Source organism: Alexandromys fortis, unplaced genomic scaffold (genome assembly GCF_014885135.2).
Source record: "Alexandromys fortis isolate MF-2015 unplaced genomic scaffold, M_Fortis_MF-2015_v1.1 scaffold_0, whole genome shotgun sequence".
Taxonomy (NCBI): domain Eukaryota; kingdom Metazoa; phylum Chordata; class Mammalia; order Rodentia; family Cricetidae; genus Alexandromys; species Alexandromys fortis.
The window spans coordinates 44,206,632-44,230,854 of NW_026067949.1; the positions used below are offsets into that span (position 1 = coordinate 44,206,632).

The 24,223-nt window shown below is 41.2% G+C and overlaps 1 protein-coding gene and 1 long non-coding RNA gene across 7 annotated transcripts in view; one reads left to right on the forward strand and one right to left on the reverse strand.

The window, feature by feature from the left end:
• LOC126506377 (uncharacterized) overlaps window positions 1-16,975 on the forward strand; it is a 32,445-nt gene extending 15,470 nt beyond the window's left edge. For 2 of the 3 annotated variants that reach the window (XR_007593209.1, XR_007593210.1), the window contains exon 4: window positions 12,392-13,964. This is a non-coding gene — a long non-coding RNA (uncharacterized lncRNA). Of the gene's footprint in view, window positions 1-12,391; window positions 13,965-16,891 lie in introns of those variants that run through there. The other variant, XR_007593211.1, reaches the window with a different exon arrangement.
• Window positions 1-24,223, reverse strand: part of Ccdc158 (coiled-coil domain containing 158) — a 62,348-nt gene that overhangs the window by 25,929 nt on the left and 12,196 nt on the right. For all 4 annotated transcript variants that reach the window (XM_050149894.1, XM_050149895.1, XM_050149897.1 and 1 more), the window contains 7 exons: window positions 23,525-23,639; window positions 16,886-17,005; window positions 16,134-16,331; window positions 15,476-15,958; window positions 8,263-8,452; window positions 5,432-5,584; window positions 2,290-2,402 (listed from right to left, as the gene is read on the reverse strand). In XM_050149894.1, the coding sequence (XP_050005851.1) occupies window positions 2,290-2,402; window positions 5,432-5,584; window positions 8,263-8,452; window positions 15,476-15,958; window positions 16,134-16,331; window positions 16,886-17,005; window positions 23,525-23,639 (1,372 nt within the window). The remainder of the gene's footprint in view (window positions 1-2,289; window positions 2,403-5,431; window positions 5,585-8,262; window positions 8,453-15,475; window positions 15,959-16,133; window positions 16,332-16,885; window positions 17,006-23,524; window positions 23,640-24,223) is intronic.

The following is a 24,223-nucleotide window of genomic DNA, read 5'->3' on the forward strand; positions in this document are numbered from 1 at the left end:
TTAATATAATGTCTTTAATATTAAATGACAGCCGGGCGATGGTGGCGCATGCCTTTAATCCCAGCACTCGGAGGCAGAGGCAGGTGGATCTCTGTGAGTTTGAGACCAGCCTGGTCTACAGAGCTAGTTCCAGGACAGGCTCCAAAGCCACAGAGAAACCCTGTCTCGAAAAACCAAAAAAAAAAAAAAAAAAAAAAAAAAATTAAATGACAATGAAATTCAAATTAGTTTTCTCCTCGAGAAAGCACTGGAGACAAATACAACAATAAGGAGTGCTAACTGTCAAGGTGAAACACAGGCATCACGTCCTCTACTTTGTTCCTTTGTATATTATTCATAATGAAAAATGTTGGCTATGAATACATCAGAAAGTATTGTCATGGCAACACACTTTGTATTGCCTTTTTTTTCCTTTTCCTGATTTGCTTGGGCAGAAACATCTGTAGAACAGAGGATGGGTTTCTTTTACAAGTCTCCTCTTGTTCTGTCTGAGAGAATTCTCATGAGCTGTGGGGACACTTGTTATAGGTGGAAGCAGGCGTGGGCTGTGGGGACACCTGTTATACGTGGAGGCAGGCGTGGGCTGTGGGGACATCTGCTTTATGTGGAAGTAGGTGTGGGCCAATAGGAGGAAGTAACTTTACAAAGCCCTAATTACCATAAATTGAGAAAAGCGCTACTTTAGAGTCCCAAGGGGAAATAATGAGGCAGAAGAGAAAAGAACATATTCAGGAAAAGAGAAGAAGAGGAAGAAAATGGGAAAGAAGAGAGGAAAGGGAAACAAACAGGTACATACAATGAAGGGGGTACAATGTATGCACCTTCCAAAGCACCCCAGCAGCTCACTGTAGATGACGAACTAATAAACTACAAATAATAAATATAAATAACAGATAAAGTAATTAATTTAGTAACTGATTAATTTTACTTATGTCATTTTTAATGGTTTATTTTTATTTTATGTATATTGGTGCTTTGCCTGCATGAGTGTCTATGTGAGGGTGTCGAACCCCCTGGAACTGGAGTTTACAGACTGGTGTGAGCTGCCATGTGGGTGCTGGGAATTGAACCCGTGTCCTCTGGAAGAGCAGCCAGTCTCTTACAGTGAGCCATTTCTCCAGCCCCTGTGCATTTCTTTTTTTGTTCTTTTTCTTTTGGATTTTCGAGACAGGGTTTCTCCGTAGCTTTTGGTTCCTGTCCTGGAACTAGCTCTTGTAGACCAGGCTGGCCTCAAACTCACAGAGATCCACCTGCCTCTGCCTCCCGAGTGCTGGGATTAAAGGCTGCATTTCTTTAGCATGTTCACCACGGTCAGTTCTGTTACAGATATGAAAATGGTATCTGTGTGAAACTGACACTAGAGGTCATCCGAACACAGCACGATTGTCATGCTTGCTACTGAACGTTGACGACTTCTAACTGTGAAAACTCCATCAACCAGCCAGAGCTGTGTAGGAGCACACAAAAAGCCCCCCCCCCAACATGTTCTTCAGATACCTCAGTTTACCCTAGATTATGAACCACATTTGGTCTTCTACCCCTTCACAATAATGTACAATTTCATGAGTAAATTCCAGTTATCTTTTCAAGATAAAAGACCACATATGCCATAAAATATATATTTCATTTTCTTACCTGGGGACTGAAACAAGGCCTTGCATTTGCTAGATAAGTAGGCAAGTGCTCTATTGCTGAGCTATATCCCTAGCCTAGTATTGAACAACTTCATATATGTAAATCTGTGTTACTGTGGTGTGTGGTGCTTTAGACCCCACTGTTCTTCTAAGTCTGGTAGTATTCATTACACAATTCTTTACAACATCGTTTTTAGGAAGTCATTAGAACAGTATTGATTATACTTTGTTTATGACTCTTTCCTGTCTCTACCAGGAATGGCCTTTTGACCATTCCTACACTTGATACTAGCTATTCTTTAAGATCCTTCTACAGGGCCTAGAGGTGGCTCAGCAGTTTAGAGCACTTGTTGCTCTTGCAGAGGACACAAATTTGGTTCCCAGCACCCACATAGTGGCTCACAACCATCCATAACTCCATTTCCAGAGCATCTGACACTATCTTCTAACTTCTGCACACACATGGCAAACAGGTGGTGAACATACATACACATGTGCAGGTACATTTAAATTTAAAAAGTCCTTCTCTAATGTTCCTTTTGGAAACATATTACCCTCAGAAATCTCTCCCAACTGTATGTCCTATGCTGTGCCCTCTTCTGCCTTGCAATGTGTTAACAAGCAGCTGTGCTGGCTTCTCAGGACAAAGACTCACCTTGTTGGCGCTTGTCACAGCCTCTTCTAAAAACTGCACCTTGCTCTGCAGGGCATCTATCTGACCCCTCTTGGCTGTGATTTGCTTCTGCATGCCCATTGCCACCTTCATAGCTGCGGGAAAGATGCAAGCTGTACACTTTGTACTGTAAGTTATGACAAGATGACAGGTGGGATTCTCTGAGGTCAATTAGACATAATGAGACAAAGTCTCTAGGGTAATACAATCATTGCAGTTAGTGCCCAGAGATTCTGAACTAGTGAAACCTATGCAGTGAAGAGCTGTGGTTTCTTTGCTACTGGAGTTAATTTCATTGACTACTATTAGTAACACATTTTCATTGGTAATACTCACACTGAACACATTTATATACAAATAGGAAATACACATAAAACAGTTATACATGTTTGACCAAGATGATTTTTTTCAGAAGCTGTTGTCAGGCTGCTCATTCGTTCCCGGCTGCCCAGACCCAAAATAATCACACAGAAACTATATTATTTGCAATACTGTTTGACCAATAGCTTAAGCATATTTGTAGCTAGCTCTTACATTTTAAACTAACCCACTTCTATTATTTTATATTTTACCACGAGGCTTGTGATTTACTGGCAAGGTTCCGATGTGTCTGTCTCCTGTGGTGGCTACCTGACTCTGCCTTCTTTCCACCTCTATCTGCTTGGAATTTCCTCTTGCTCTATTCTGCTAAGCTGCTGGATGAAACAGCTTTATTCATTAACCAATGAAAGTAACATATATACAGAAGGACTTCCCACACCAGAAACCATGTTTAAATATCATTGGAGACATCTACTATTAACAAACTCTCAGCAGATTCCCGAGATATCACAGCCCGTTCCATTTCATTCTCAGAGTTAACTCACTAAGTCTTCATGGTAAAAATGCCACAGAAGCACAGAAATGGTTATTTTCAGAAAAGCTTGGAATGTTTTAATGTTTAAAGATTTATTTCTTTAATTTTATATGTATGAGTTTTTCTGCTCACATTTATGTGTGTTTGCCCCATGTATGCCTAGTGCCTGTGGAGGCCAGAAAAGGGTTCAGATCCTCTGGAACTGGAGTCATAGAGGGTTGTGAGCCACCTATGTGAGTTCTGGAATCAGACTCTGGTCCTCTGCAAGAGCAACAAATGCTCTAAACCACTGAACCATCTCTCCAGCCCCACATGAGAATGTCCCACTGAATCCTTAGGACATGGTAAATTATTGGGAAGATATGGGAAGGGCTGTCTTTACAGAGAATTTTAAAGTCAGAAGACCTTATCTTTTATTTAAAGGTCAGTTGAGAAAATAGGTTACAAACTAATACTGCTTTAAGTTAGGCCTAGCTATAAATTAGAGGTTAAAAAGGAAAATTAAAACATACTATTTGCTGAAAACAAAACATCAGAAAAACAATGAGATTTTTCATTAAGAACATATTGATGGTTTTTGCCAGGTGTGCTTGGGCATTCCTTTAATCCAGAGGCAAGTGGATCTGAGGCTAGCCTGATCTACATAGCAAATTCCAGGCTAGCCAGAGCTACCTAGTGAGATCCTGTCTTTAAAAAAAGTTCTCATAATAATCTGCCAAAATCAGGGTCTATGAAGATCTCCTGAGTAAATTGGGATCATGGGGACCATGGAAGAGGGTAGAAGGGGGAGGGGGAGGAAGGAAGGGGAATGGAGAAAAATCTACAGCTCAATAAAAACAGTACAAAAAAAATCAGGGTCTATAATCCAGAGGTATATGCACTGTTTTTTAAAAATAATTTTAGTTTCCACCTCCTCAGTACTGGTAATTTAGGGGTCTGCCATCAGGCCCAATTTATTTGGTGCTGGGGATTTGAACCTAGGGCTTCATGCTGCTAAGTAAACACTGTACCGAATGAGCTATATACCAAGGTCAACTGTTAATTAACTGATTTATTAATATATCAGATACTGCCATCATTTTCTCATCACTTTGAAAAGTTCTGGTCTATTAAGTAGATTATGGTTATACTTCAAAGGTAATCTCATTTTTTTAATGTTAAGCTGATTTTGCTCAATAAAAACAAATATTTGAATGTAAATACAAAGATTACCTAGGTAATTAATAATCATAACCTACTGGAATGGTGGGGTGACAGAACAGATCCTAAAGGCATCCTTCAACATCCTTTCCAAATGTCATTCTCTTAGCATTAATCAGCAAAGAGCCAAACTGCCAAAACCCAGAATCCTTTAGAATTGTGGCTCCTCCGTGCACAGGGCAGTACAATCCCTGGGTCACTCTGATCTGGGGCTATGTGCTGCCAGAGTCAGGGGTGGTGGCACAGATTTTTTTAAAGTATTTTTTTAATTTATTTTTATTTATTATGTATACAATATTCTGTCTGCATGTATGCCTGAAGGCCAGAAGAGGGCACTAGACCTCATTACAGATGGTTGTGAGCCACCATGTGGTTGCTGGGAATTGAACTCAGGACCTTTGGAAGAGCAGGCAATGCTCTTAACCACTGAGCCATCTCTCCAGCCCCCTTAAGTATTTTTTTTAAAGAAAACAAACTATCTTTTTTCATTTTACATACCAATCCCAGTTCCCATCCCCCCCTGTCAGTTCACTCTTACATGATACACGCATGGTCAGCTCACTCTTACATGATATAGGCGTGTCAGTTTACTCTTACATGGCACGTGTGTGGTCAGTGTGTCCAGCAAGTGGAAAGGTAACAAGTGTGATAACAACCTCTTATCTAGTAGTTCTATTACCAAATCTCATCTCGATTTTATCAGAGAAGAATCAAGAACTGATAATCAGCCACTGACCTACAATTAATGTAGACAACCTACACGTAAACCAGGAGGCTGAGTGAAAGCTATTAGGGGCTTACACTTCTACCCTTAAACAGGGAGATGGTGAGGCTCGTTAGAAGTTACGGGAATAGCTCTGGCTTCAGACATGTCAGGGACCGAAGCACATGGCAATTTCCCTTACAACACAGTAGAAGTCCTGCTTCCTAACGCCTGACGCTAATGCCTCTGTGTGTTTCTCTCATTCCCTGGCGCCGTGAGGAGGTGGGAGACAGTACATCCAGACTTGTGTTCTAACAAATCTAGGTGATGGAATTCAAAGCAGAGGGGAGGGGAGCAGAGCATACCATGGCCATCGGAGCCCTCCATGGTCTTCAGGGTATTCCTTGTTTGCTCCAGCTCAGACTGCGCAGACTTCAATTGCATCTTTAGTTTGTTTGTAGTGGTTTCCATTTCTTCACTTTTGTTTCGGAAATTCCTTTTTAAAACTTCATAGTCCTCTATATAACATAATAACCAATATTTGTAATTAATAACCATAGCATCTTAGAGGCTGAAAGAAAACTCGCTCTGATCAGCCCTCATTTGTGTGAGACACAGTGCAGGTATCTGCTGTGCTTTGCTTTTAGCCACTCTTCCTCTTCCTCCCTTCCTTCAGTGCTTCTCCCCAGCTTTTGTAACTAGCCCACCTTTGTTGCAGGATATTTGATCACACTGTGAAACCCCAGACCGAGTTAATAACATCAAGCATGGATGGGGGCAGAGCCAGCAACTAGTTGATGGGAATTAGCCTTTGGGAGTACAGGAAGCCATAGAGGAGCCAGGAAGATGGATAGAGACACATACAGGAAGGCGTAGGGAGGGATTTAGAGTTTTGTGGTCTTTTTGGTTTGGGACCAGTGGAGAGATGCTCTCTTAGTGGGTCTCTGGCCAAAAAGGAAGCTTATCTGGTTGCTTCTTGGTCTCTCTGAGCTAGCATGTTTTTACCCCAATATCTGACTATAGCAGCCTAGCCTGAAGATCAGAGTGCAAAGTTAGCCACATTAGTCAGCCATAGAGGCCAGGCAGTGGTGGCACACACCTTTAATCCCAGCAGCCACACTGTCAGCCATAGAGGCCAGGAGGTAGTAGTGCAAGCCTTTAATCCCACCACTAGAGAGGATATAAGATGGGAGGAGACAGCTCTCAGCTCAGTCTGACTGATTCATGGAGGCAGGGTCATCCATTTAGGTATAAGGTAGAGGTAAGAGCCAGTGACTGGTTGCTTTGCTTTTCTGATCTTCAGCTTGAACCCCAGTCTCTGTCTCTGGGTTTTTATTATTCTTGCTATGTCTGACTCCCAATTTAATTGGTAAATAGAATGATAGAATCTTAGTTAAAGACTACATGAACTCCTCATGGAGATTTCTCGCAGGGACTCTAGAGAGAAGGTGCACGCTTAGGAACTGTGGAAAGGAAACCCGAGCTTGCTGCTGATATTGCTGCTGCGGATAACCCGAGAGGTCAGCAGACTTGGTGAGACACCTGTGGAATTCTTAAGGAGAGAGATAAGTAATATTTAAAAAAATCTTTCCCACGTTAAGAATGGGAAATCCCAACTGCAGGGAATTAGACTCTGTATAATGCCACAATGAATGGCTTGGAAGTTGAAAAAAATAATTGATCTATCTGGGATTGGCAAAATGTTGTTGTAATTACCATCAGTTTATAACTCATATGTTATCCTTAAAAAAAGGTTTGATAATATGAAATTTGACTGATAAGATACAAGCCTTAGAAAGATTTATTACTGATAAGGCCTTAGGAAGACCTGCTAATGAAAATTAAAAAAACATACCCAGACACAGACAGAGGAATTTATTCAAGAACATATTATACCAATGCATGATGACCCAAAGAGGGTCTCAAGGTTATTAGGAAACCAACCTTAGTTTACCCAGTTACTATTCAAGAATGACCATCAGATGATGGGCACCCCTGAGGTTAAGCAGAAGTTAAATGGAATCCTGTAGAGAGATTAGATTAGAGAAGATTTAAGGAATCAATCATTTTATATGGTGTGCATTTACCCTATTTAAAGCAGATGTTAAATTCAAGGGCAACTCAGAATAGAACTATCCCCCAAGACTGGAAATCTTTAGCTATAGTGGTGTGGAAACTGGACCTCAGTTACAATGATGAACATGGTGACAGAGGAAACTAGAGTTATAGAGCGGTAAAACAGGGCCAGAGCCATTAATATTTCCCGCAGTCAGCTTCTAGGTGAAGCCAATATGCTGAGTTGCAATAACAGTTTGGATTTGACAATCACACCTTGGCTGTATGTTGTTTAGCAGCCTTGGATGCTTAAGACAAGATAGATGAATCGGAAAGAGGTCTGAGTCATTTACTTAAGTTATGCAAGGCCCAACAGAAGCCTTCACTGATTTTTTGCAAAGACTGATTTTAGTTGTAAATAGAATAGTATCAGATACAGAAGTCAGGTGAACATTAATTGAATCTAAGGCAGGATTACCACCAACAGATGAATGGATTAGAAATACAGCTGATTTTAGATCTTACACTTATGATGCTGTTTTGATAGGAGAAGTAATTTCTAGAAATTTTAAGAAAAATCAAATGTCAGATGTTTTCATTGTGGTAAACAAGGTCGTTTGAAAGGGGATTGTAGGCAAGGCATTCCTAGAAGCTTTTCTTTTTCCTAGAAATAATCCAAACAGAATGCAGAAAGTGTGGCACAGGCCAGCACTGGACTATTGAATGCAGAGCAACAAGAGACAGGCAAGGTCACCCTTTACCAATGGAAAACATCTTAGCAGACCTCTGGCAGGCCCCAATATTAAATCTGGTTCAATAATTCCCTGTCAGCACTGGGGAAACTCTATTTATACACATCACCTTATTATCATTGACTCAAGTGATCTGACACAACATGATTTGTCTGAACACCTCAGGAGGCCTGGGGTCTGGTACCTCACCGTGCTCTTGGAGAATGGGGACTGAGTAAAGATAGATCAGGACACAGCAGTCTTCATGGAGAACTGTGAGACGTATACATGACTGGAACAGCAAGGCTATCTGCATTTGTTGTGTGTGGTCAGACACTCTCCTTCCTTAGCTGTGTGGTGCCCGAGCTGAACTTCACAGCGAGCACTAGAGCGAGAACTGAAGAGCGTACCTGAGAGACTGTTTAGTTCAGTCCTGCTGGTCTTCACCTCATTCAGGAGTTGATCTCTCTCTTGTCTGATGTCCTTCACTGCTCGGAGTCGTTCAGAGCCTGCGTTCACCAGCTTCACCTTTTCCAGTTCAAGGTCACTCACTCTGGCTTCAAGTTCCCGGATCTTTGCATCTTTTTTATCTTTTAAAATCTGTTTATGACATATACAGGGAAAGGAGTAAAAGAATAAGTACATGTACAGGAGAAAAAAAAAACAAAACAACAAAATCCCTAGCATCCTTTCAATTCTACCTACCTTTAATTTTTTCAGTACTTCTAAGGACACTTATATAGTTTTCTTGTGGTAAAATACCCATGAGAAGCACTGTGTGGCATATGGGGGTGGTACTTTGGCTCCTAGCTTCCAGGACACATCATGACAGGAAGGCATGGTAGCTGGAACACCTCAGCTCACAGTGGCAGAAACATGCAGTGTGGCTCCCTCACATCATAGCAGACGACAGAGCAGAGAGCTAAGGCCGGAACCTTCAAGACCCACCTCCAGCCACCAATTCTGCTACCTCCAGCCACCCAAAACATCACTACCAACTGGGGCACAAGCACTCCAACCATAAGCCTGCGGAAGACTTTCCAAACTCAAACCCTAATAGTTGGCAAAAGGAAAAAGCAGAAGAACAAAGCAGTAAAGACCTTCAAATACACGAGCCTGTGGGGACATTTTACATTGACTCAGAGTATAACAACACTAAATCTGGACTTTAACATAAAACCCCAATGTAAGTGGTAGAGAGAGAGAAGAAAGGAATGCGTCACCATTCTTTTAGACTCAGATGCTCATTCCCAGGGTCACTTGCCATGACCTGCAATTATTCTCTATTCATTCATGCTACAGTGGGTACTTTTTCATATACTGTGGACACATAAGAGAGCCTGGATGTGAGGTCCCTATCTTAGACTTCTATTGCCTTACTCAAGTTTCAAGCCTGGATACCACCCACGTAATAGCTTTGTCCTCAAGTCCTCCTTAAGGAAGAGAGAGACAGGGACACATCAAGAAAAAGACTAACAACGGAAAGGGAAGAGATGTGAGGAAGGGGGATGGACATGAAGGAGGGGAGGATGTGAGGGAGGGGAGGATGTGAGGGAGGGGAGGATGTGAGGGGGGGGTGGACGGAAGGGGGGGGTGTATGTGAAGGGGGGATGGATGTGAGGGAGGGGAAGATGTGAGGGAAGGGTGGATGTGAGGGAGGGGAGGATGTGAGGGAAGGGTGGATGTGAGGGAGGGGAGGATGTGAGGGAGGCGCTGCTACTTGAGGTGAGTTGGTGTATAGAGAAGTATTTACATAGCAGGCCTGTTCCTGTCTGTCAGTTCTGTTCACAGTCTGGTCCTTGGCTGGGATTTAGGAATTCAGGAAAGCTTTGGTGGTTTGGGAGAAAATAGCCCCCAAAGGAGTAGGCACTTTTAGGAGGTGTGGCTTTGTTGGAGGAAGTGTTTTACTGTGGAGGCAGGCTTTGAGTTCTCCTTTGCTCAAGTTACTCTCAGTGTGGTACACACTTTACTTCCTGTTGCCTGCGGATCAAGATGTAGAACTCTTAGTTCCTTCTCCAGCACCATGTCTCCTTGTGCACCATCATGCTTGCTGCCATGATGATAATGGACTAAGCCTCTGAAACTGTAAGCCACCACCTCAATTAAATGTTTTATTTTATAAGAGTTGCTTGATTATGGTGTCTCTGTACAGCAATAGAAACCCTAAGACAGAAGTTGATACCAGGGACTGGGGTATTGCTGTGATAAGAAGACCATGCTTTTGTTTGAAGGAATATGGACCTTGGTACAGTGGAACAGAAAATCATTTGGACGCTTTAAATGCTGCTTAATGGGCCATCCTAGTAGGAACATGGAAGACAGTTATGCCGAGGGTGATTTGAGCTGTGGGGGCCTGTATCAAGAGGTTTCAGAGGAGAAGAATTTTGGTATGTTGTCTAGAAATCATTCTTGTGATATTTGGGTGAAGAATGTGGCTACTTTTTGCCCTTGTCCAAAGAGTCTGCTTGAGGCTAAAGTGAAGAGATTTGGATTAATTCTGTTGTCAGAGAAAATCTCAAAACAGTCTAGTATTGACTCTGTTATTAGAGTTAACTTTAATGAAAAGGAGTGAGCTGAGCAAGGAAAAATACAAAATGTACACTCTGAGGAAAAAAAGCTCCAGGAGGTAGAATGGAGTTAAGTCCTGTGTTCAAGGAGATAAACACATTAGGAAATGGAATAAAGGGAGTGGTGACCTCAGGGTAAGACCCCACCCACCTAAGCTTCCAATTTGTGAAAAGGAACTAAAGAAAAGTGAAGGAAACCATCAAAAACATGTTGTAATAGGAGCGGCGGGGCTGCGTCCCCAGCACCCCAGCTGCTTGCTAGTTTATGCCCCAAAATAACAACACGGAAACTGGATTCTTTTAAACACTGCTTGGCCCATTAGCTCTAGCCCTTACTGGCTAGTTCTGATATCCCGATCAAACCATCTCTAATAAACTGTATAGCACCGGTCTTACCGGGAGAGGGGAGCATGGCCTCTCTCCAGAGAGCAGAGAGCAGAGTCTGAGCTCACTTCCTCTTCCTCCCAGCATTCTGTTCTGTTTACTCCACCCACCTATGTTCTTTTTTTTATTTACTTAAAATTTTAATTGTACATATTTATCAATTATAACATAATATGTTGATCATTGTATATATTACGAAAATATTCAATTACAGTAATTAAAATATCTATTACCTCACCAATTCGTCGACTGTGTGATGAGAGTGTTAAAATTTCAAGTTAGCCATTGTGACACATATACTACATAACATTTGGTGCCTGCCACTATAGCGTCATTACTGTTCATTCCTCCAGGCTAACTGAACCTTCTGTTTTTCTCCTCTGCTGTCCTCTTTATCATGCACCCACCTATGTTCTAACCAATAAAATGGGCCAAGGCAGTTTCTTTATTAGCCAATGACCTTCCTCCATCAAAAACAGAAAGTTGGTGAAGATGTAATTGAATGAGGGGGCCATGTTCCAGTCCCAGAAAGCAACAGAACTTGGCAAGCTTTGGCCATGTTGTTTTGACTTTAGAATCAAGGATAGAATCTTCCTCCATGACTAAGGAAAGCCACTGAAGTCAGGCATGTACCAGGGGTGTCCCTGAATGGAGACCCAGAGAGATCAAGATCATTATGTGAAGTTGAAGCCTGGATTGCCTTAGAGAGCCCAAGAGGTTGGAGATGCCAGGGTTATGGAATGTCTGCCAAGGAAAGCTGCTAACAAGGAGTGTAACCAGCCCAAGAAAAAGAAGTGTATTGCAGTCAACAAAGCTGAAAGGAGTTGGAGATGTGAAGAATATGTAGAGATGCAGTTTGGAGTTTGCCCATCTGGTTTTCAGTCTTGTTAATCCAGGATTTCCTTACTGTGCTCCCTTCTCTATGTTTTGGAATGGCAGTGTATATCCTGTCCATTAAACGTTGGAAGAGCTAATACCAACACTCCTCAAAGTATTCCACACAATAGAAGCAGAAGGAACATTGCCAAACTCATTTTATGTTACCCTGATACCCAAACCACACAAAGGTGTAACAAAGAGAACTACAGACCAATCTCTCTCATGAACATTGATGTAAAAATACTCAATAAAATACTGGCAAACCGAATCCAAGAACACATCATATACCATAACCAAGTAGGCTTCATCCCAGAGATGCAGAAAAGGGTCAACATACAGAAATCTGTCAATGTAATCTACCATATAAATAAACTGAAAGAAAAAAACCCACATGATCATCTTATTAGATGCTAAAAAAAAAGCCGCCTTCAATTTTCATGATAAAGGTCTTGGAGAGGTTAGTGATACAAGGAATATATCTAAACACAACAAAAGCAACTTACAGCAAGCCTAGATCCAACATCAAATTAAATGGAGAGAAACTCAAAGCCATTCCATTAAAATCAGGAACAAGACAAGACTGACCACTCTCTCCATAGCTATTCAACATTGTGCTTGAAGTTCTAGCTAGAGCACAACAAAAGCATATCAAGGGAATACAAACTGGAAAGAAAGAATTCAAACTATCTTTTTTTTTTTTTTTTTGCAGATGATATGATAGTATACATAAGTGACTCCAAAACTCTACCTGGGAGCTTCTACAACTGATAAACCCATTCAGTAATGTGGCAGGATTAACTAAAAAAAAAATCCTTAGGCCTCCTATATACAACAATAAATGGGCCGAGAAAGAAATCAGAGAAACATCACTCTTTACAATAGCCACAGATATGAAATATCTTTGGGTAACTCAAACCAAACAAATGAAAGACCTGTATGGCAAGAATTTTAAGTTTCTAAAGAAAGAAATTGAAGAAGACATCAGAAAATGGAAAGATCTCCCATGCTCTTGGATAGGTAGAAGCAACATAATAAAAAGAGAAATCTTACCAAAAGCAATCTACAGATTTAGTGCAATCCCCATCAAACTCCCAACACAATTCTTCATAGACCTTGAAAGCACATTACTCAGCTTCACATGGAAAAACAAAAACCCAGAATAAACAATCCTGTACAATAAAGGAACTTCCAGAGGCTTCACCATCCTTGACCTTAAGCACTACTATAGAGCTACAGTAATAAAAATAACTTGGTATTGGCATAAAAACAGACACACAGATCAATGGAATCAAATTGAAGACCATGCCATTAATTCGTGCACATGTGGCCACCTGATTTTTGACAAAGAAACCAAAAAGGTATAATGGGAAGAAAAACATCTTTAACATGGTGCTGACATAACTGGATATCAATATGTAGAAGATTGCAAATAGACCCATACCTATCCCCATGCACAAAACTCAAGTCCGAATGGATCAAAGACCTCAACATAAAACCAGCTATATTGAACCTGATAGAAAAGAAAGTGGGTAGCCTTGAATGCACTGGCACAGGAGACCATTCCCCAGTAGCACACACACTGAGAGCAACATTCAATAAATGGGACCTCCTGAAACTGAGAAGTTTCTGTAAGGCAAGGAGATGGTAAACAAGACAAAATGGCAGCCTACAGAATGGAAAAAGATCTTCACCAACCCCACATCCCACAGAGGGCTGATCTCCAAAAGATACAAAGAATTCAAGAAACTACAACAAAATATCAAATAATCTTATTTTAAAATGGGGTGGAGAGCTAAACAGAAAAGTCTCAATAGAAGAAATTCAATTGTCCAAAAGACATTTAAGGAATTGCTCAACATCCTTAATCATCAGGGAAATCCAAATCAAAACAACTCTGAGATACCATCTTACACCTCTCAGAAAGGCTAAGAGAAAAATACTGAGGATAGCTTATGCTGGAGAGGATATGGAGTAAGGGGAACACTCCTGCACTGCTGGTGGGAGTGCAATCTTGTACAGCCATCCTGGAAATCAGTATGGCAGTGTCTCAGAAAATTGAGAACCAATCTACCTCAAGACCCAGTGGTATGACTCTTAGGCATATAACAAAAAGATACTCGATCATACCACAAGGACACTTGCTCAACAATATTCATGGCAGCATTATCCATAATAGCCAGAACCTTGAAACAACCTAGATGCTGTCATCTGAAGAATAGAGAGAGAAAATGTGCTACATTTACACAATGTGGTATTACTCAGCTGTAAAAAAAAAAAAAAAAAAAAAAGGTATCTTGAAATTTGCAGGCAAATGAGTGGAACTAGGAAAACGCATCCTGAGTGAGGTAACCCAGACTCAGAAAGACAAACACGGTATGTACTCACTCATAGGTGGACAGAAGATATGAAGCAAAGCAAAGGATAATCAGACTGCAATCCACAGCTTCACAGAACTGGGCATGCAGAGCAGGGGAGAGGGTGGAAAGGGAGAAGGGAGAAAGGAAGGGAAGTGGGAAAAATATATATATAGCTCAATTAAAACAATAAAAGAAAGATTTAAAAAAAAGCCTGGTATTGAGTCCTCAATAAACTTCTCTGTGGGAAGCATTTGAGTTCTCACAAGTTCCTGCTGGGGGAATCGAGGATGTACTGGGCTAGGAAGTGACTCCTGGAAGCTGGTTTTCTCTGGGCTTCCCCCCATTGCCTTTTTCCTTTGCCAACTGTTTGAATCTGGGGCTCCCTCTTGTGTGTGAATACTTGTTGACCAGCTAGCAGTGCTTTTCTGAGGGTCTCTGAAGCCTCTAGGAGAAGGAGCCTACTTGATGGAAATAGATCACTAGGGAAGCCTTTGAAGGCCACACCTAGTCTACTCTGCTTGCTGGTCTACATAGTAAGTTCCAGACCAGCCATGGTTACATAGTGAGACTCTCTCAGAAAAGAAAAGAAAGAAAAGAAAAGAGAAGAAAAAAGAAAAGAAAAGAAAGAAGGAAGGGAAGGGGCAAGGGGAAGGGGAAAGAGAATAAAAGAAAAGAAAAAAAATATTTAGTGTTATGTAATTCATGCTTGGAATTCCAGCATTTGGCAGAATACTCATTGCAAGTCTGAGGGCAGCTTGAGCCTCCATGAGTTCCATGGAAACTGCCCCCCCCCTCAAAAAAAACCCAAACCCACAAACAAAAAACAAGCCATAGAGACATGGGGCAAACACTGCACAGATGAATAAGGCACACGTTTGCCCATGCAGTGAGGAGACTCATTATTTCAATCCTCCCGGTGCAGCACAGAAATGCCAGGCACACAGCTGAGCGGTACAACACAACGGGCAAAGAAGCTGACATTTACATAGGCCAGGCTAGTTGATGTATATTTTCTTAGCCAAGCCTCACAATATTCCAGTAAAGTTGTATTTTTCTGTTTGCTTGTGTTTTTTTCATAGACACACACCAAGTGTCAGTAAACAGTTCAATGTTATATAGCAATTATGAGGTGATAAGGTCAAACTTTGCTCTGTGAAAAATACCTCAAACTGTGAGCTCAGGGAACATTTCAGAGAGGCGTCCTTGCTAGTTTCCTTTTGTACCCATGGTCCTCAACCATTTTGGAGCCACACTTTCCTTTTAGAGAGTGAAAGTAGAAATTTTTTAAAAACTTACATACAGCAACTCAGATACTTTCTATCCTAGGGGCCCCACAAACATCGAGTAATTTCAGTTATTCTCAATATATTATTAGGTTATTGCTACTTTGAAAATAGAAAATTCGGCAGCTAGGCTACCCAAACCCCCGCTCAGACCTTAAACTCCTGCAGTTCCAACTTCCGGTCATTGATCTCTTTCTCCAGCTGGGCCTTTTCCACCTGCATCGCACCAGCGGTCCGCCCGTGCTGGCCAACCAGCTGCGTCATGTTCTCAATCTGCTGCCGCAAGATCTCGATGACCTTGTCCTTTTCCGCCATCTGGAGCTTAAGCGCCTCACACTCGGTCTGCACATTTCTCAGGTGGTCCCCCTCATTCTTTAGGTGTTGAAGCTCCTGTAACTTCAAGTCCACCCGAGAGCGGAGCTTGGTGATCTCTGCATTGGTGGCCTCGATGGCTCGTTCCTTCTCCTGGAGGGAAGCTGTCAGGTCGGACACCGTCCTCTCAGAGCTCTCCAGGGTCATCTTCTTGGCCGTCAACTCTTCCACCACCTTGCGCAGCATCTCCTTGGTGGACTCGAGCTGTGCAGTGAGGGAGGACACTTTCTCCAGGCTCTCGTTCTTCCCCTGAATGGCTGCCATCTGCGGGAAAGCAGTTTCATGATGGGGGGGGGGGGTAAGTTAACTCAGTGTGAAACCCTGCCCTGGATAGTCCAGAAAGCCTAACTTAAACCATTTAATGTCAGAACATTAGGCACAAAGGACAGTTTTCGTCATGGACGAGGCCACCTGGCAATGACACAGCCTGCACGCTCACCTGCCGCTCCATCTGGCCCTGACACTCGCTCTTCATGGCCTTGAGCAGGGCCTCCAGCCGCTGCACCTCCATGTTCCTGTCGTCCAGCTCCCGCCGCAGGTGGTCGATGGTGATGCTGTTGCCGGTGTCTCGGTCCCACAGGCGCTTGTTCTGCTCCTTCTCCAGACTCAGCTCCTTCTCCCTCTTGTGTAGGTCTGCCTAAAAGAAGCGAGGAGCGCTCTTTCTCCCACCCACTGTCACAGCCAAAACAAATTCTTCCATTTGCCTTACACGGCCTCGGAGTTATGTGATTTGAGACGTCTTTGGTTACAGAAAAGAACTGCTTTTCAACAGCTGACTAAAATTGATTATTTCCTAGAAAAATATACTGATATTTTGCTTAAACATTTTAGCTGGCTTAGGAGTGACATCTCACACCTGTAATGTCTGCACGCAGGAGGTGCAGATTTTGTGTTCTGAATGTCATTTTGGTTCAAAATGAACACACCACAACCTGAATTTAGTAGACGGCAGTTCTAACTGAAAGAGTGTGGCTACTTGACGACCTACTTTATCTAACATGTAACAGCCACGCCTAAAGAAAATGACACAGGTAGGTATCTTATATAAAACATTTAAAGTACATAGAATGATATCCCATGTGTGTGCACAATATTTTGTAAAAATCTGTAATTTTAAATGTAAATTGGTTTGTGAAATGTATTGAAAATGTTTCCAGACCCCAAATCTCAGATTATAGAGCATGATCTCACCAACAGCTTTTGGAGTTGGTCATCCAGATTTCCTGACTCCTGACTGAACTGGTCCCGCTCTGTGCGCGCCTCGGTGAGCTCTGAATTGGCAAGGACTAACTGCTTCTCCAGCTCTTCTATCTGGAAGAAAAGCCCCAAATCAGACAAACGCAGCCCAGGTCAGTCAGCGGCATCTGAAAACAAGCCTATGCTAGCAGATGGTGCTATGTGAGGCGAAGCTCATAGGTCTGAGACGCTTGCACTTTCCTAACCTTAACATCTCCATAGGATTAGTCAAAGAGGAGCACTCTGGGTACAGCACACTGTGCTTCTGCTTTTCCTCCTCAGAAGGTATCTTCTGGGGAGATGCGCTCTGTAATTCAAAGAGTCTCTGGTGGCATAAATAATGTATTGTAGACCCCAAACAAATGAACTTTGCAATACTGAGAAGAGCTGTCTTGCTTTAGAATATCGGTCTCAGCTGGGCATAGTGGAGCAGCACCTTTAATTCCAGCACTGGGAGACAGAGGCAAGTGGATCTGTGAGCTGAGGCCAGTCAGCCTGGTCTACGTAGGAGGTTCTAGGACAGCCAAGGCTACACAATGAGACCATGTCTTGAAAAAACACCAAACATACATACATACATACATACATACATACATACATACATACATACATACATAAATTAAAAAAAACATCAGAGTCTCGAGAAGATACTGAATACAAAAGAATGGGTTCTGACAGTGCACCTGTGCCATTATGGTGGCAGATTCAATAGAATGAGTGAATAGCAATGTTTAACATTAGGGAAATATAATTCAAAACTTTATTCTCTTCAACTATAAAAAGGAACGAGAATCAATTTTAAAGAATATATTTTTTCCTTGATCAGGACTGCTAACTTGTCTGAATAGAGATATTCAGCTCACTGCACCAATAACAGCACACGGAAAAACACCCTTTCCTTGCACAAGCTCAGCATGCAGCAGGCCCGCAGGAGGAGCCGGGCTGCTCCAGTACTGAAATGTTCCTGTGCCCTCAACATGGGCTGAGTGCGGACCCCAGACCATGGAGACTTCGGACTTTGATCTGAGCTGAGCCACACAATATCAAGACTCAGTTAATAAACTATTTCATAAGAACATGTTTTTTTTGATTTTCGAGACAGGGTTTCTCCGTAGCTTTTTTGGTTCCTGTTCTGGAACTAGCTCTTGTAGACCAGGCTGGCCTCGAACCCACAGAGATCCGCCTGCCTCTGCCTCCCGAGTGCTGGGATTAAAGGTGTGCGCCACCACCACCCGGCCATAAGAACATGTTAATACTTAGTGTTACGCACTGAAACCCCACCTATAACTATGGCATTTTATTATCCACCTCTAGGATTCAAAAGATTTCATACTGGCAGAAATGCAGCACATTCCTTCCTTTTTCTAAGGCACAATCAATAGGCTTGAAAAGTGTGGTCAAGATTAAAACTTAGTTTAGATGTGATCAAACCTTCTTAACTGAAAACATATGACCAAGACAAACGTTTTCTTAATAACTTTTTATTTTTACTTGCAACATTCATTTAAAACTCTTCATTTATTAAACCAATATATAATCAATAATCACATTATATATATATACACATATACACATATTTAACCATCTTCTTGACAAATAATAAGCATAAATGTGTAGGGCTTCTGTATCTATTCACATGTACACATCAATGACTTAAGAAAGTACTAATACAGAAATATCATACAGTTATGCACTCATCTATAATATAGTATCAGTGCCTACAGGGCTGAGGACATAAATTTAGATATTTACATTGGATATATGTTTAAGTTGGCTTTATGTAATTATGTTATATATTAAAAATTATTTCATAAGAATTAAGTATATAAAGTTTTAGACTCTGACTAATTATATTTGATAATGTTACAAGGCATTCTCACAAGAATTAAGTACACATGAAATACTAGATTATAGATTATATTTGATTGTAAATTGCACATTAAAAACTATTTCACAGGAATCAATGGATTACCCAACAGCACTACACCGCCATCCCAGGCTTAAGAAGTACTTTTGGACTGGAGATATAGCTCAGTGGAAGAGTACCTGCTAGACTTGAGCCTTAGTGCTACTACTACTACCACTACTAATGATAAAAGAAAAGCAAAAACAGTAAGAAAATGAAAACAAAAAATCCTTCATTCTTATGCTTCTTTGGAGGCATACACATCAAGAAAACATGAAAATTTAACCTCTGTAATATAAGTACCTTCTGAGAAAATGAATTATCAGTTAATGTAATCTTTTCAGTCCTGTCATTACTGGGAAAGCCTGAGTGGGCACACTGGGGAGTGAAGCAAACAAGAGATGAGATCCACAGCGTTTTACTGCGCTCACAGCAATTCTGCTGGCCTGGCGGGATCGGCTAGGCTGCACTGGGTTCTGGTCAAGGTCCTGCATCCCGCCTCAATTTTGCTATAGGCGTAATATTTTAAAAGTATTCTGAATTGTCACGAGTGGAACAAGCACTTCCTACTCCTAGCTTGGCACAAGCCGTCTCCATCCTTGAGCAAGAGCTATTGTTTATGTTCTTTAAAAGTAGGTCTGCTTTTACTGCAAAAGAAAAGCAGGCAGCTCTCTCATAGTACCAGACTGGACAATACTATCTGAGACGGAGACCAGGAGAGGAGCGGGGAGGGAAGAGCACAGCGTTTCTGTCTGCCCACATCACAAGTCCCCCGACCCCGCAGGAAACCTAGTTTTGGAGTTGTCAGTACTGACTCAGCTGCTATAGCTCTGCTTTTACCTTTCACTTTTTAGAGTACAAACATCTGTATGAATCAATCCATCAAAAATAAAGAAATGGACAGTGAAAGGGAAAACCACTGAAGTAGCAGCTGAGCTGGTACCAACAGCTACAAAAAGAGAACACTGCACGAAAGCCTTTGAAATGTCCAGGAGGCACTGACATCTGACTAGAGTAAAGGTTTTCTCTTTTCCTTTCACACAGCAGCGCTGGTTTCCCTTTCACCATCCATGGACAGACTTTTGGTTTGGATCCAAACAAATCAAGTACAAGGGTTTCGGTCTAATTTCACTGATTTTAGGGGTATTAGCCAATCGTATCAAATCATATTGGATCTGCACTTTATTTATTTACTTATTTTTTTGGTGGTGCTTTTGCTTTGATTCTGTGCTCAAAAAGACACAGGTGTGGCCCAAGGAGGGCGCTGTGCCTCAGCATGAAGCTGCACAGAACTCTGGGAAGCCTTTGCAAGCTCTTCCAGCATAGTGGACAGCTCAGTCAGTGCTACTAAATCTTCACAGCGGACTAGGAAATCCAGCCCCAGCTACTTTCAAAATAGAATAAACTTAGAATCAATATAATGATATATTTTTGTTGTCAAAAAGCGAAAGTTAAGAGTAAAGCCAAATCTACAGAGCCAATAATGACAGCTTCTACTGGTCCAAATTCGTAAAGGGGAATTCTGGAGGTTCTCCTAAAAGGGAAAAAAAAGAATAGAAGACAGCATTATAGTTCAACACTCTGATCAACTTGAAAAAGCTACATCTAAGATTTTCTTTAAAATAGAATTTCTATTTTCACCATTATGAAATACTTTTTGTTAACCTGAAAAGAATTGCCCTCCATAAAGGATTTTTTCTGAATTTACACACCCTAGGTAGAAAAGTTTCATTCAGTCCAAAAAGAAAAAAAAAAAATCTTTGTTTTTAAGGCATGTCTCGTGTACCCCAGCTGGTCTTAAACTCACTATGTAGCCAAGGATAACCTTGAATGTCTGGTTGCCCTGCCCTTACTTCCCGATTACTGGGATTTCAGGCACGTGCACAAGGACCCTGGTGCTGGGATGGAAACAGGGCTTTAAGTATGCTAAGCAGGCCCTCCCCCAACTGAACGCTATCCCAATCAATAGGTATTAACTTTGTTGACCTCCCCTTTGGTTTTTGAACATTATATACTGAAATCTGCACTGAAACAATGAAGATGAAAATGGATTTTAAGTTTTTAGCAATGTGAAGTCACAATATATGAAAATGAAACAAAATACACGCAAGCATATGCTTTTAAAGCCTGCAGCCAACTTTCCCTGACAAGACATTTCACACTAGACCGTATCCCTCCAAAGCAAATCCTTGTTAACTTGCTTAATCTTTGTTGCTCAGTTACATCAAGTATTAGTGAAACTTCAGGCTGAAGTGTATTCAACTCCACATTAACATGTATTCTCTAAGGCAGCAGGAGCTGCTTCCTCTTGAGAGCCTAGTTAAGCATCATTAGAGCCATCTCTTAGGTTCACTATAATATATTTTATCAACATTTCAACAGTCTAGATCAAGACTGATATGTCCCTTTCCCTTTTTCGAGATAGGGCCTCACAATGTAGCTAAAGCAAGCCTTGAATGTGTGATCCTCCTAAATCAGCCTCCCATGTGCTGGCTGTCCTCCTTATAAACTGGATGAAGTTTATGAAGAGATCATTTTTCCAAGCTAATGGAAAGCCATAGTAATTTCAAATTATATAAGTAAACACAGGTGAACTGAGCTGGATTTAGTAGTCTGTGACTTTTCAGAGTCTGATGTCAATAAATATTTGTCTTTTCAAAATGGCTTAAATAGTCATGAATAACAGCTGTTTTATTGGACCATAATACAATTATGTGACTTTGTCAGATTATAAGAGTATGCTCCCAGCCAGTACTGAAGCCACGACCACCCTTCTGCCCTGGTATCTGTAGGGGAGGTCTCATCCTTTGTGGACAGGTTTGTCCATAAGCAAGTGGACAATTATCATCAAGAGAAAAGTCTGTCCTAAGAAACTGGAACACAAAGCTGAGCCTCTCTGGGCTGCTCCAAAGGCTAAGAGCTCTACAAGGGGTTAAGGAGGGATGGTATTCAAACTACAACCCCTTAGTCATTCATAAGATCAGTTGAATGATCCTCAAATCAAATCTGAAGAGGAGAAAACAGCTCACATTTACTAGAGATAAATTCTGTTCTGTTGCTCCAGCACTGTGTGTAACTGAACGTAGTGACAACAGTTGAAGGACACTGCTGTGGAGGACCCTGTCTATTACTGACCTTCTACAGTTTCACGCTAGTTTCCTCTGCTGACTCTAACAAAGCCATGGCAAATCTTCCTTCTCCCGCTACAAGGTTAAAGGCAGAGATCTAATTCACATGGTTGAGCCAAGAAGATAGCACCTTCATGTGGTAACTGGAGACAGTGGGAATTAAACTGCTGCCCATGGAAAAGTAAATAAATGTTTACTTTTTGTTTGAGTCTGCCCACACAGTGACTGGCTTCTTCTACTGCCACCCAACAGAACTGTTTTCATTTTACAAAAGGTCTAGTACCTGCATCACCTTCTACCTCTTCTAATAATTAAGAATGGGAAACTGAGTAAACAAGATGGCAAAACTATATTAAGTTACCTCTGCCAGACTCTCTAAAGGGAGGACTAGAGATGGATTTATCCTCCAAGCTCCCACAAACTACAGCACTGAGCCTGAGAGCACCTGAGGCAAGTGCAAGCAACCTCCTCAGGGAGTAAAGAACGTCATCTCTGAAAAGCAGCTTTGGTTTTTGGTTTAGGAATTTCACTGATTGCAAATGGTTGAATTTAATACATTTTAAGCTCTGAACAAATGGTTGATAATAATATGAAATAACTTCTTTTTAGCTATTTAAAACCAAAAAGTAGAAACAGTACAAAAATTTTTAATTAAAACAAATTTTAATGACATGTATGTGTGTATCTATGAGTGGGTGTCTGCATGGGTGCTGGAGCCCATGGAGATGTTAGATGTCCCTAGAGCTATGGGCAGTTATGAACACCTGCTGTGGGTCCTGGGAATTGAATTTGGGTCCTCAGCGGCTGCCACTCTCCAGCCCTGCCTCTCCAAAATATTATTATCTGATTTTTTTTTAATTTTTTGTTTTTGTTTTTCAAGACCAGGTTTCTTTGTGTAACAGCCCTGGCTGTCCTGGAACTCACTCTGTAGACCAGGCTGGCCCAGCTGCCTCTGTTTCCCGAATGCTGGGATTAAAGATGTGTGCCACTACCACCCAGCCTATTACCTGCCTTTAAGAGCAATTATATGCCAAAAGATGAAGACTCACGTTCTTAAATTTTATTTTAACTATTTTGGGTAATCTTAAATTTTAGTTTTCTAGCCACAAAATGATTAGAAGTTGATGAGTTGTAGGTCCCCAAAACATTGGTGGTAGATATACAGACCAGCTGGTACTGAATATTTGCTAAAGCCAAGACTTATATGAAAATGAATAACAGAATCCTATTCTTTAATTTATTTTTGTGGTAGTGAGGATTAATCCAGAGCCTTGGGCATGCTAGACAAGTGTTCTTCCAGTGAGCTATATTCTCTGCTACTCAATTTACTTTTTAGAAATTTACTTGAAAAATATTTCTCAATTTTTTTATGAATTCAAAGATACAATCTAAATAATAATTTATAACTTAATAGATAATACAGCATGCTTTCACACCAACTTACACTGATTTTAAAAGTACTCTTTTTAGTTAGAAATTATTTTTATTCTTTTCAAATTATCAACATTATATTATTGATTAGTATGTGAAACAGTCCTTGGAAGTGAAGTCTAAACTTACCTTATCTTCATACATCCTCTTGGCTTCCCTCAGTTCAGAACGCAGCTGAGAAACAGTAGACTCCAAGTCACTGAGCTGGCGCATATACATGGAGTTTTGGTTCCTTGCTTGTTCTCTAAGGAGGTTGAAAAGGGCATAAAAACAAATAGCAAACTAAGAACACAAGTGACACCTCAAGGGCTCCTCATAGCTCTTAGATGCTATCAATAATTACTTTATATGGTATCAGCAATTGTTTTTCATTTTTGCAAACTTGCTTCTTCAAAGTTTTAGCTCAGGATTGGGGACAGAGCTTAGCGGTATAAGGTATATGTGCTATATATCAAATTCTGTTCAATTCCTAGCACCAAAAACAAATGTTAATTGTCAAAGCTGCTGGTGGTGGTGGTGGTGGTGGTGTGTGTGTGTGAAGATATACATATGTATGTAGGTATTCATTACACTACTCTCTACTTTTGCATATTATTAAAAATGTCTGTACTGGAGGAGAGAGAGATGGCTCAGTGGTTATGAGTGTTTGTTATGTAACCACGAGGACCAGAGTTATGGTTCCAACACCTACATAACAGACTGAGCACTCTGAAAATGCTAGAACTATACCTCCAAAGAATCTGATGTCCTCTTCTGGTCCCCACATGACAGACAGGTGCTTGTATGTGCACACAGAGGTACACATACACTTATACAAATACAATAAAC